The 13,923-nt window shown below is 47.6% G+C and overlaps 1 protein-coding gene across 1 annotated transcript in view; it reads left to right on the top strand.

The window, feature by feature from the left end:
- The window catches only part of LOC102026845 (solute carrier family 2, facilitated glucose transporter member 3), a gene marked incomplete at its 5' end in the record, with an annotated part of 83,827 nt that overhangs the window by 62,449 nt on the left and 7,455 nt on the right, over positions 1 to 13,923 (top strand). The window contains 3 exon segments of the mRNA XM_005378907.2: positions 11,154 to 11,246; positions 11,815 to 11,975; positions 13,311 to 13,551. Of these exon segments, the coding sequence (XP_005378964.2) occupies positions 11,154 to 11,246; positions 11,815 to 11,975; positions 13,311 to 13,551 (495 nt within the window).

Here is a 13,923-nt window from a genome sequence, read left to right as displayed (position 1 = left end):
CAGCAACACGCCCAGCCAAAAATAAATTTCTAAGAAAAGAACACTGTTATGGTTTGTGTCTGTGTGTCCCCCCAAAGCCTCATGTGGTCATGGGGCAGGCTTTTAGAGTTTGATTGATTATGGGTGTGAGAGCTGCACCCATATGCCTGGGGTTTGAGGACCAGATACTTTTAACACATGTTGCAGAGACTACATTGATTTTATTGCACTATAGTGCCTTGCATATATGGGTGTGAGAGCTGCACTGATTATGGGTGTGATAGTTTGCATATGTAAGGGGGAGAAAGAGGGTGCTTCTGGCCATTTCCTCCCTTGTGTGGGTTTGTTGCTTTGCTGTGTTCTGCCTCCATGAGCTGCAGCCCTCTGCCATGTGCCACTCTGCCTTGTAATCTGCCAAGTATGGACTGAAACCTCCACAAACTGTAAGCGAAATAAACCTTTCCTTCCTTAATTTTGGGCGTCAGGTATTTTGTACCAACAACGAGAGAAAAGTAACCAAGACAAACACACACAGAAATTTCTAAGGAGATGAGTGTGTGTTTTTGCATTGTTGTTATTTTGTTTTTCCAGTGCTGGGGATCAAGTCTCCAGCCCCACATGTGCTACAAAAGTACTCCACAATGAGCTATTTCTCCTACCTGAAATAAGTGAAGAGATGTAGTAAAAGAAAAGTAGGAGTGTGATTAATAAGTATTGAAAAGCGGAGGGCTGGACTGCAGCCCCAGAGTAGAGTACTTCCCTAGTGTGCTTGAGGTCCTTCGCTCACCCCTAGCACCACCAGAAGTTGGTTATTTGTTTTTACACCAATTGACTATTTGTCCACTGGAAGTTAATAACTGGATTTTATTAAAGAACACAGGGAGGAGCCCACGGATATAGCTCAGTGGCATAGCACCTGCCTGGTAAGCACACAGTCCTGAGTTCGATTCCTGGTAGCAAAAAAAACCAAACCAGCGTGAAGGCTGTCTATGGAATCTGCACTATACTTCCCCCAAGGAATAAACTAACAAGGACACACAGCAGCCCCTGGCTTGAGGTGGTGCAAGTCAGGGAAGTCACGTCCGCGCCTGTCTGTGTGTCTGTCTGGCCTCTCTCTCTCACCAGCATTCCACCAGAGCCTCCACCCCGTACCTCTATCTAATCTCGGACGTTTCACAGCGGCCTCATCTCTACACACCAAAGTCGGCTTTTTCTCAACCTCTTTTTGTGTTTTTGTCTTTTGAGATAGGATCTCTCTGTCATTCAGGCTCTCCTTGATCTTGTCATGGAACCCGGGCATGGTGGCCCATGCTTGAGGCAGAAGGATGGCAGCATGCGAGGCCCACCTGGGCTACAAAGTGAATCAAAACCGTCTGAACTACATAGCGAGACCCTAAAAAGCAAAACAACAGAACTTGCTACATAGCCCAGTCTGGCTTTGCAATCCTCCTGCCTCAGCCTCTGAAATGCTGGGGTATCCCACTATGCCCCCGACCCAATTTCTTAATACTATTAGGGATTAAAGTCCTGCATGAATTCATGAGTTCTGAGGGACGAGCTGTATCTGCCTGGGCATTCACCAAGTGTCTAGTAAGGGCTGTGCCAAACACCGGAAGGCGGTGCCTGCCACATTGCAGGAACACTCAGAAAGGACAAGGCATGGACTGCAGGCCGTCACTCCACGGGGTCTGCTAATCTCAGTAGAGGATAACGTCAAACTTGAACCATTTGTCCTCCACAAATGAATACTTTTGTCAAGGATATACAGGGTTTTTTTATTTTTGTTTTTTTTTTTTTTCTGGTACCGGAAATCAAACTCACAATCTCGCACTTGCCAGGCAGGTGCTGTGCCTCTGAGCTAAATCCCCAGCCCCAACATGTAAAGTTTCAATGCTTCTCTTTTGGGTGGGAGTGGTGGTGCATGAGTTTGAGGCCAGCCTGCTCTACACAGGGAGTTCAAGACCAGCTGTGTTTTTGGTTTTGCTTTTTGTCTTTTTTAAACAGGGTCTCGCTATGCAGTTCACGCTGGCCTTGAGCTCACTTTGTAGCCCAGGTCTCAAACTCTCAATGATCCTCCTGTCTCAGCCTCCCGAGTGCTAGGATTACAGGCGTGCGCCACCACAACTGGCCGATGCTTTTAATTCTTTTGGGAAGATACCAAGAAGGGGAATAGCTGGCTCAAATGGGACCTCTAGTCTTAGTTTTTTGAGGAATCTCTACACTGATCTCCACAGTGGTTGCACCAGTCTTTCCCACCAACAGTGGAGAAGGGTTTCTTTTTCTCTCCAGCCTTTCCAGCATTTGTTACTAATGTCTTGATAATAGCCATTCTTTCTGGAGTAAGATGAAATCTCAATGTTGTTTAAATTTATATCTTTCAAAAAAAAATAAATTTATATCTTTCAAGTCACTAGTGATGTTGAACATTTTTTATGTATTTATTTATTGGTTGTACTTTTTCATCTGAGAAGTATATATTCATCTCAGATGCTGATCTTCACATTGGGTCTTTAAATTTGGGAGGAGGACTGATTTTTTTAGTTTTTTATATACTCTAGATACTACTCCTTTGTCAGAGGAATATCTGGCAAAATTTTTTTCCCACTTTGTGGGCTGTTCCTTCACTCTGTTGATTTCTTTTAGTGTGCAAAAGATTTTTAGCAGGGAGTGGTGGCGCATGCCTATAATCCCAGCATTCAGGAGGCTGAGGCAGGTGGATCATTGCAAGGTCAAGACTGGCCTTAGCAACAAAGTGAGTTCAAGGCCAGCCTGAAATGCATAGCGAGACCCTGTCTTAAAAAAAAAAAGATTTTTGATAAGATGAGATCTCAGTTGTTGATTCTTTGTAATATATCCCATGTGACTGGGGTTTTGTTCATAAAGTCTTTTCCTACACTTATGTCTTTAAGAGCTCTACCTAGTCTCTCTTCCAGCAGATTTAATGTTTCTGTTTTAATATTTTATTTATTTATTTATTTATTTGTCTTTTTGAGACAGGGTCTTACTATACAGTTCAGGCTGCCCTTGAACTCACTTTGTAGCCCAGGCTGGCCTTGAACTTGCAGCAATCTTCCTGCCTCAGCCTCCCAAGTGCTGGTATTACAAACGTGCACCACCATGCCTGCCCTGTTTTAATATTTAGATCTTTGATCCATTTTAATCTTAGTTTGATTTTAGTTAGTGCATGGTGATAGATATGGGTCTAGTTTTGATCTTTGGTATATGCAAATCCAATTTTTCCAGCACACTTATTATTTTTGGGTTTTTGTTTTGTTTTGTTTTGTTTTTGGTACCAGGAATTGAGCTCACGACCTTGCACTTGCCAGGCAGGTGCTGTGCTGCTGAGCTAAATCCCCAGCCCCTCAGCATACTTTTATTAAAGAGACTATCTTTCTTCCAGTGAAGGTATTTGGCCCCTTTGTCAAAGATAAGTTGGATGAGTGTGTTTGGAGTTGTTTCGGCATCTTCTGATCTGTTCCACTGATCCTCGGGTCTGTTTTTCTGCTAGTATCATGCTGTTTTGATAACAGTAGCACTGAAGTATAGTTTCAAGGCAGGGATTGTGATACCCCCCGCCTTGCCTTTGTTGCCCAGAATTGCCTTTGCTATTCTAGGTCTTTTCTAGTTCCAAATGAATTTTAGGATTATTTTCTCTAATTCTGTGAGACATGCTGTTAGAATTTTGATTGGAATAACATTGAATCTGTATAACAACTTTGGAAGTATGGCCATTTTCACTATATGGTTCTTCTTACTGAAGGGCAAGGTTCTTCCTGCCCAATACCCTGTTCAATCTCCTTTTTCAGAGTACTGTAGTTTTCAGTGTAGAGATCTTTTACTTCCTTCATTAGACTGCTTTCTATGTATTTCATTTTTTTGGATGCTATTGTGAGAGGTGTTTCCCTATTTTTTCTATCAGTGAGTTTGTTATTTGTGTACAGGAATACTATTCATTTTTGAGTGTTGATTTTTGTGTCCACCTATGGTACTGCATTTGCTTCTTAAATCTAAAGTCTTTTGGTGGAGTTTTTGGGGTCTTCTATGTAAAGTATCATGTCATCTGCAAATAATGATAATTTTACTTCTTCCTTTCCTATCCTTATTCTTTTTATTTCTTGTCTAATTACTCTGGCTAATGTTTCCAGGACTGTATTGAATAAGACAGATAATAGTGTAGATCATTCTGTTGTTCCTGATTTTAGAGTGAAAGCTTTCAGTTTTTGTCCATATAGTATGATATTAGCCGTTGGTTTGTCCTAGATGGCTTTTATCAGATTTAGATGAAGACCAGCTGTTCCAATTTTCTGCAAGATTTTTATCATGAGTGGGTGTTGGACTTTGTCAAAAGCTTTTTATGCGTCTATTGAGATGGTCATGTGATTTCTGACCTCGCCTCTGTTAATATAGTGTACTACATCTATTGATTTGCATATGCTGAACCATTTCTGCCTCCCTGGGATGAACCCTACTTGGTAATGGTGTATACTCTTCTTGATGATTTGCTCCATTCTCTTTGCCAGCATGTTATTGAGGATTTTTGCATCTATATTCATTAAGGAAATTGGCCTGTGGCTCTCTTTTTTGGTTGGATCTTTCTCTGGTTTGGTATCAGGGTAATACTTGCTTCCCGGAATGAATTTGGGAGTATTGCTTCCCTTTCAATTTCACTAAGGAGTTTGAGAAGTACTGACATTAGGTCTTCTCTAAATTTCTTGTAGAATTGAGCACCAACTCCCTCAAAGCCTGGGCTTTCCTTTGTTGATAGGTTTCTAATTACTTCTAAAGAAAACAATTTTTAAAAAAAAGAAAAGAAAAGAAAACAATTTAAAGACAGGAATAGAATCTAAGGAATTTATTTCCTAAAGGAGTGCTGCTTTAGGCAAAATTTGAAACCTATTATCCCAGCATTCTAGGAGGCTGAGGCAGGAGGATTCAAAAGTTTGAGTTCAGCCTGGACTATTTAGTGACTTAATAACACTGTCTCAGAACTTTACTTTTTGTTGTTGTTTTTTTTCCGGTACCGGGAATTGAACTCATGACATTGCACTTGCCAGGCAGGCGCTGTGCCGCTAAGCTAAATCCCCAGCCCCTCAGAACTTTAAAAAAAACTTAGAAATAAAGGGTTAGGAATGTAGCTCAGCGAGAAGGCACTGGGTTCAATCTCCAGTGCTGAAAAAAAAAAATTCTCTGCAATGTCCCTTGTGCTAGCCACTAGTCACCTGTGGTCACTAAAGCACTTGAAATACAGTGAGTACAACGAGTGCAATACAGCTGCTTTTGATGTGTTCATCTTCTGCACTGACTCCCCTGAGAGCCTAGCTCCGTCTGACTGCCTGTATTTCTATCTAATTTAGCTGTAATAGTCTCAGTTACTCAAACATTTGAGTAGGAGATTAATATGTAATTCTGTGTGTGTGTGTGTGTGTGTGTGTGTGTGTGTGTGTGGTACCGGGAATTGAACTCAGGACCTTTTGCATGCCAGGCAGGTGCTTATACAAATGAGCTATATCCCCACCCCTAGGAGATTAATATGATTAGAATTTTGTTGTTGTTGTTGAGACAGGGTCTCACTATGTAGCCCAGGCTGGCCTCGACTCTCGGTGAGTCTCCTGCCTCAGCCTCCTGAGTACTGGGATTACATGTGTGTGCCACCATGCCTGTAACAGAATTTTTAATTTAAGGTAACGCATCTTACCTATGTTGGGATGCTTAGATTTTGAAGAAGAGACTGAGAGATAATATGAGGCGATGACAGGGGCCTGACAGCTGAAATTAGATTCTTTAGGGTCCCTGGGTGTAATGAATGGTCTAAACCCAGTGTAAACAGGAAAATCCACATTTCCTGCATTTTTTCTCTCTTCACCCGAGGGCTTATTTTCTACAGTGTTTTCAGCTCTGCCCGCACTTAACCAGATAAAGGGAGACTTAACAAGGAACATGCCGTGAGCAGAGATGCTCTTTAGGAAGAATATTATAAATGCAAGCAAAGAGTAGAATTCACTTGGGCAGTCTTCAGAGCAGTCATCAGCTTTTCTTGTATGCCTTGAAGTTATTCACATTGTTCCCAGAAAGAGACAGGCTTCCTTTCTTTTCCCTCAGCATTTGAAACTATGGTTTTGGTGTTGTCTGTTTGTTTTTCATTTGCCAAATATTCTACCCACACAATAGCAGGCGCTAATATTACATAGTGCAGATATCTGCCTTTGCCCCTGGAAGATCTTATTCGTTAGTCTGGAGCAGTCCCTTCCTCTGGACAGACCTGCATTAAAGCATTCAGTTTTGAAATGTACCCAGTGAGGGGTTAATCATGACAACCTTCCTTCACTATGGCTTACTTTTTCTTTTAATTTTTTTTTTTTTTAAGACAAGTTCTTGCTATGTATCCCAGGCTGGCCTCCTCTCACAATCCTCCTGCCTCAGCTGGAATTACAGGCGTGAGCCACTATGCCCAGTTTAAAAAGATAATCTGTTCAGACTAAGAGAACCAGAAAAATGAGTCTCAGATCTAAACCTTTTCATCTCCTTTCTTTTTTCCTTTTTTGAGACAGGGTCTCACCATATAGTTCAGGCTGGCCTTGGACTCATTGCTGGGATTTCAGGCATGTGCCATCACACCTGGCTCATCTTTCTTAGCAAGAAGAAAATATTTGTTTTGTTTTGCTTTGTTTTGTTTTGGTTTTGAGACAAGGTCTTGCTCAGAACTCTAGGCTGTCCTTGAACTCACAGCAGTCCTCCTGCCTCAGCCTCCTGAGAGCCGGGATTACAGGTGTTCACCGCCACACTTGGTTGAAAATATTCTGTGTTACTGATTTTAGACATGTAAGACTTGGCCTGCTGGGTGTGGTGGTGCAGGGCTGTAATCTCAGCTGAATCAGGAGATCTTGAGTTCAAGGCCAACCCTGGCTACCTATCAAGCTGGACCATAGAGTGAGAACCTGTATCCAGAAAGCATCTGGCTTGTCCAGGTCTAGCGCTGTCATTTGGGATTCCAGGCCCCAGACCAAACCCAGGAAAGATGCATGTCCTCCGGCTCCATCAGGAGCTGTTCTTCCCAGCCCTGCTCTACTCAGCACTACTGGTTGAAGGCATCAGGGCTGCAGATCACAGAATATTAGCAACATGGTCACTGAAGAGCCTGCTGGGTTTTTGGTTTGGGTTTGTGTGTGTGTGTGTGTGTGTGTGTGTGTGTGTATGTGTGTGTGTGTCTTTTTGAGACAGGGTCTCACTATGTAGTTCAGGCTGGCCTTGGGCCCAGGCTGGTTTTAAACTCACAGTGATCCTCCTGCCTCAGCCTCCCTAAAGGCTGGGATTACAGGCTTGTGCCACCACACCCAGCATTTTAATTAGGAGTTTTTTGTTTTTTTCTTAACATGGAATCAAACTTGGGACCTCACACTTGCCAGGCAGGCACCGGGCTGCTGAGCTACATCCCGGGCCTTATCTCCCCCATAGGAAGCCCTTTGACCAGGCTGAATTCCCCTACTTTGTTTAGCCTCGCACCTGGCTCTGCCTGGTCTGAGCCGCTCTTCCCCGCTTTGCTGTGGTTATCTACCCTCACCCTCCTTCTGCCTTGTTCTCATTTCTTTGCTGTCCATCCTGCTCAGCTATTTATCTCTCACTTCTTTCAAGAAACTCACCACCGACTACCAATAGGATATTAATAAACCTTTCTAGTTCGTTTTTGCTTTTGTTTTTTGTCTTTTTGAGACAGGCTCTCCTAAGCAGGTGAGGCTGGGCTTGAGTTCCGTTTTTAGCCCAGGCCGGCCTCGCACTTGCAAGGATCCTCCTGCCTCAGCCTCCTGAGTGCTGGGATTATAGCTGTGTGCCACCACGCCTGGCCTATTTTTGTCTTTTTGAGACAAGGTTTCACCATGCACTTCAGGCTGGGCTCAAACTCACAGTGATCCTCCTGCTGGGATTACAGGCGTGCACCGCCAAGCCCAGCTTCTTAACTTTTTTTTTTAAACCTTTCTAGTTTGGGGCTGGGGATTTAGCTCAGCAGCACAGCGCCTGCCTGGCAAGCACGGGGTTATGAGTTCGATTCCCAGTACCGGAACCCCCCCCCTCAAAAAAACCTTTCTAGTTTTTGTGAGACTCCGTTGCTCTTGTCCCTTTTTTGATATTTCTTGAAGGGAAATACCCAATTTTGTGAGTGTCAGAACTTTCTGTCCTACTGAAGAGACATCTCAACTTCTTGGAGAATACCTGGTACATAGGGACCTGTGCATCCCCAGATGCTGTGAGCTGGGGCCGGAGGCTGAGCCCGGCAGGTTCAGAGGGGTGGTAGGGGTGCAGGCAGTATTGAAGAACTGGGGTTGTACTGGGGGTGGACCCATCCACTGGCAGCCCTCTCTGCAGAGAAGGCCTGGTTCGAGAGAGAGTTTTGGGTTTCCTTCACTCCCCGGTGAGATTATGCTAAACAGAGGGCAAGCAGGACTAGAAATTGGCCAAATCCTCCCCATGCTTTTGTTCTGTTAGACTGTCCTTCCCTCCCTTTCAAGGCTGTATCCCCAGCCTGTAATCTTTTATTTTTTTTATTTATTTATTTATTTATTTATTTTTTGAGACAGGGTCTTGCTTGAAGTTCAGGCTGGCCTTGAGCTCACTTTGTAGCCCAGGCTGGTCTCGAACTCACACAACGATCCTCCTGCCTCAGCCTCCGGAGTGCTGGGATTACAGGCGTGCGCCACCACACCCGGCTCAGCCCAGCCTGTCATCAAAAAGCAGCCTTTTTACGATTTCCTTCTGGTGACACTTTTTGCCTACAGCCGACTTTAAATCTGGTGATCACCGCCACTTTGTTCTGTGTTAATAGATTTACTCCCAAGTGATTGTAGATTAACTGACGCTGAGCAGATGCCGGAGCGAGGAGTACCATATCCGCCCTCCCTCCAGTCTTTTCTGGTAGCATTTTGTCTGTGAAACGAAGAGGCGTCAGTGGCTGCTTTCACAAGAGGGAAGGATATGGATGAGCTTAAAAAAGAAAAAAAAAAAAAAACACCCAAGGGGTGGAGAAAGCGGCAGGATGTGGTTTGAAGGGGGGCGGTGAGTGCCTGGAAGGCCGGGGGGCGAGGGGCGGTGAGGATGCCGAAGTCCTAGACCCCGAGGTCACACCGTCACGGAGGTCACCCGAGGCAGGTGGGGCCGGGCGCGTTCGCAGGCTCCACCCTTTGCGGAGACCGTAAAAGCCTGCGCCTCCCACCCGGTGATGCTGAGAGCGCAGCGGGCCGCGCGGGCTGCCGGAGGATCTTGCTACTGCCGCCTGCCTGGGAAGGACGTTTTGCAGGTTTTCTTGACGGAAGAGGTGGCTCTCACACCCCAACCCTAGCCCTTGCCTAAGACTCGCAAAGAACGAGGGCCATGGGGTACAAGGTAAGAGCGATGCGGGCACCGGTCCTTGGCGCCGCCTGGGGGGCTGTCGGAAAGGGACCCGACAGCGATCGCCCGAGTCTCCTGCAGCTCGTGGGGGGAAAGTCGGGGAGGAAGGGCTCTGCTAACCTCGGGGTTCGTATGCGAGAGCAGGGTGCTGGAGCGGGCCGTGCGCGGGCTCCGGGGCGGCAGGGCCGCTGCACGCACGCGCGGGACCGCGCGCATCCGGGCTTGGCCTGGGGGTGCAGGTCGGAGTCCAGCCTCTGCCCTCCCGGAGCGGGACCCTGCGGAAGAGGGTTCCCCTTGTCCTTACTGTGGCTGTGGTCGCGAGCGCAGGACACGCGGATTAGTGTTGCGTATTGTGTGATGTGCATGCAGTGCTTGTAGAGAAAGGCATTTTTAGTACGGTATTTTCATTTGGACATGAAGTTAGGAGCGGGGATGAAGAAAAATGGGACAGGAGGAAAGGCCCTCAAAGATGGTAGGTGAGGAGAGAAAAGGTTGTGAGGGTTAGGGTTTTTTGTTGTTATTGTTTTGGTTTGGTTTTTGTTGTTGTTGTTTGGTTTTTTTTTTTTTTTTTTTTGAGGCAGGCCGGGGGTCTCACTATGTAGCCCAGGCTGGCCTTGACTCACAGTGGTCCTCCTGCCTCAGCCTCCCAAGTGCTGGGATTACGGGTGTGGGCTATCACACCCGGCAGAAGAGGGTTTTAATAAAGGCAAGGATCTAACAGGGAGGCTTCACCTGGCAGGGTCCTCCCCCGGGACTTGGGCTGAGCTGGGACGAGCCGGCTGGGAGCCCCGGGAAGGTCGCTCCCGCGTAGCTCCCGGCCTGCCTGCATCTGACCTGAGAGGGAAGGCTGAGGTTGCAAACAAGGAAAGGTTGGGGGACAGTGGACCACGGAGGAGCCCCCTGAGGCCATTTCAGCGGGCAGCCGCTTGCCCTCGCAAAGGGATGACTCCCAGCAAGGTGAGAGCCGGCCGCCTGACTCCCCACACATCTCCTGACGTGCTGGAGGTGGACGCGGCTCCCTTGCTGGGGCCGGGGAGTAAGGGAGCCGCCCGGGAAGCCAAGCTCAGCGTTGCCGGGAGAAGAGCATCCCGCCCGGGAAGCGGCCACCCCTGCTCCGGCTTCCGTAGGGTCTCCGGCGCAGCCGATCTTGGTCTGCACTGTTTGCAGAAGAACTGGTTCTAGACCACCAAAGGCTGCCCTTCCCTCTGCCTACCCGGTTCTCGAGCACAGTGCTTGCCTCTACCTCCTACTGTAGAGTTTGTAATGTTTCTAAACCAGTTCCTATTTTAACTTCCACACAATTTTCAGAAATTTCATTAATTTTTGTCCTCTTCATACGCCTCATAGGTTAAATTCTAACACAGTAATAGGAGACAGTCATCAACGGAAAGGTTTCAAGGTCTCAGTGGGGGTGCTGGGAGACAGAAGCAGAAGAATCGCAAGTTCTAGCCCAGTAGGGCAACTTAACAATTTAGCAAAACCCGGTCTCAAAGTGCTGGGGAATGTGGCTCAGTGCAAAGGCCCTGGGTTCAGTCCCCAATACCACCCCCCCTAAAAATTATTTATTTATTTATGTATTGGTCTTTTTGAGACAGGGTCTCCACTTGCAGTTCAGGTTGGCCTTGAGCTCACTTTGTAGCCCAGGCTGGTCTCAACTCACTGTGACCCTCCTGCCTTAGCCTCCTGAGTGCTGTGATTACAAGGGAGTGCTGGGATTACAGGCGTACGCCACCACGCCCAGCTTAAAAAAAAAGAAAAATTAAGGACTTCTCTTCCCGCTGTCCTTCTACACTCAGGTGACCCCGTCGCTGGTCTTCGCTGTCACTGTGGCTGCAATCGGCTCGTTCCAGTTCGGCTACAACACTGGGGTCATCAATGCTCCCGAGGACGTGAGTATGAGGCCTGAGAATTACAGCTGGAAAGGGATGGGCCGGGGGTGTCATTCTGTCCGGCGTTTGCCTACCACGTGGTGGCCCTGGGGAGTTTAAAACTGTATTTTAGCTAATCTGGGCTAAGGCAGAAGAGGGTAAACATGTTGAGTCACTTGACAAGACAGAGAACTCATCATTTCCCCGCACGGTGAGCTGCGCGGCTCCTCTGACCCACGCCCAGAGTGACTGCGCTGCGCACGGAATCCCCGCGGGGAGGGCGGCCGAGGCTGGCGGACCACCCGCGCCGGTGCTGCCACCTGCTGGGCTTTCCGGGAACAAACCTTCCAAGCCGCTCTCGCAGGGCCCGCCCGGTTTGTGCGGATTTGTGCGGGTCTCGGTGTGTTCCATCCCCATCCGCCACGACCGGAGGGAGCGAGCCCTCGTCCCTCGTCCCTCGTCCCTCGTCCCTCGTCCCTCGTCCCTCGTCCCTCGTCCCTCGTCCCTCGTCCCTCGTCCCTCGTCCCTCGTCCCTCGTCCCTGCCCCGCCGTAACAGCCCGTCCTCCCACCACCCATTTTGTTTTGCAGATCATAACAGATTTTGTGAACAGCACCTTGTCGCAGAGGCTGAAGGAGCCTCCCAGCAAGGGGCTGCTGACCACCCTCTGGTCCTTGTCCGTGGCCATCTTCTCCGTGGGCGGGATGATCGGCTCCTTTTCCGTGGGACTCTTTGTCAACCGCTTTGGCAGGTAAGGAGCGGAGGCTGGCCAAGGCAGTGGACTGTACTGGTGGCTCAGAGGAGAAACGTAGGAAATTAGGTCAGGGAGGTGGGGGCATCTGAAGGAGCAACGGCGACCTGGTCCAGCTGGCCCCGACGGGACTTCCCTGGCGTGGCCTCCGCCGCGGAGCTTGGCTCCCACTCAGCCCTCAAGGGACAGGCCTCTAGCTCAGGCTGGTGCAGTGGCATTCCCAGAAACACTTTATTTAGAAGGTCAGAAGGGGCCGGGGATATAGCTCAGTGGCATAAGTGCATGAGATCATGAATTCAATTCTCGGTACCAAAAAAAAAAAGAAAAATAGAAGGTCAGAATTTACTTGCTTTTTCTTTAAAAGGGGGGAGGGGTCGTGAAGATCTTTTCACTGTTTAACATAGGAAAATTTTTTTTTATATACTTTTTCTTTTTGAGACAGGGTCTCGCTGGGCAATTCAGATCGGCCTTGAGCTCACTTTGTAGCCCAGGCTGGTCTCGAATTCACAATGATCCTCCTGCCTCATCCTCCTGAGTGCTGGGATTACAAGCATGGACCATATATCCAGCTTGTGCTAACCCGTTTTATTTCTGGTTTATCATGCTGTAGTTCTCTGCCTCTGGGGCTTAGCACACAAATGTGGCAGTTTATTTATACCTGTTATCAATATTAATTGTGAATGATATCACTATAGCCTAGAGAAAGAGCTGAAGTGGACTGCCTGGTTTTTTTTTTTTTTTTTGTCTTTTTGAGACAGTGTCTCACTATGCAGTTCAGGCTGGCCTTGAGCTCACTTTGTAGCCCAGGCTGGTCTCGAACTCGCAGTGATCCTCCTGCCTCAGCCTCCTGAGTGCTGGGATTAAGGCATGCGCCACCAATGCCTGGCTGCTAAAAAAAAAAACTTAGTTTAACTTTTTTTTTAGGGGTAGGAAAATTTATTAGAGAATAGGAGTAGCTCCTGAGAGACAGGAGGGTGTCCCAAATGGGTTGCCCGGATCTTAAGTTTTCTAGCTGAGTTTAATACATAAAGAAAGAGGTATAGGGCTGGGGATTTAGCTCAGCGGCACAGCACCTGCCTGGCAAGCACAAGGTCATGAGTTTGATTCCCGGTACCGGGAAAAACAAACAAACAAACAAAAAAGCAAGAAAGAGGTATAAAAGCTTGATTCAAAAAAAAAAAAAAAATAGTTCAGGTTACTCCAACTTAGTGTTCTGATAATAGAAAGTGGGAAAGGAATTTAAACCAAAAGCAGGGATGGGACGCTCCGGCCGGGAGGAGAGGGAAGTGGGGAACTGCCTGCTGCGTGCTCAGCGTGTCGCTGACGAATCTGCAGGCGCAACTCCATGCTCATGGTCAACCTCGTGGTCGTCGCCGGCGGCTGCCTTATGGCTTTCTGCAAGGTGGCCCAGTCCGTGGAGATGCTGATCCTGGGCCGCTTGATCACGGGCATCTTCTGCGGGCTCTGCACGGGGTTTGTGCCCATGTACATCGGAGAGGTGTCTCCCACCACCCTGCGGGGCGCCTTTGGCACCCTCAACCAGCTGGGCATCGTCATCGGGATTCTGGTGGCTCAGGTAGGTCCTTGGGTTTTCCACACTGAATGAATTCACAGACAGCACACTCGCGAATAGATGGGAACATTCCATGACATAGTTCGGATAATACGGTTACCAGAACTCAATGGATGGTAGTGAACAAAGCCAGCAGAGTAGAAAAACGAAAAGAAAATTGTATCTTTTTCTGTGTTCTAAAATGGTGGGTCTGAGCCTGGTGGCACATGCTTGTAATCCCAGCACTTGGGAGGCTGAGGAAGGAGTAGGAAGGAGTTTGAGGCCAGACTGAACTACATAGTGAGACCCTGCCTCAAAAAAACCCAAAAACAACAAAAAAGAATGGATAGGGGCTGGAGATTTAACTCAGCAGCACAGCGCTTGCCTGGCAAGCGC

The sequence above is a fragment of the Chinchilla lanigera genome, unplaced genomic scaffold (assembly GCF_000276665.1).
Source record: "Chinchilla lanigera isolate Chin_1 unplaced genomic scaffold, ChiLan1.0 scaffold00012, whole genome shotgun sequence".
NCBI lineage: Eukaryota > Metazoa > Chordata > Mammalia > Rodentia > Chinchillidae > Chinchilla > Chinchilla lanigera.
This window is presented reverse-complemented; position numbering and strand designations above follow the sequence as displayed.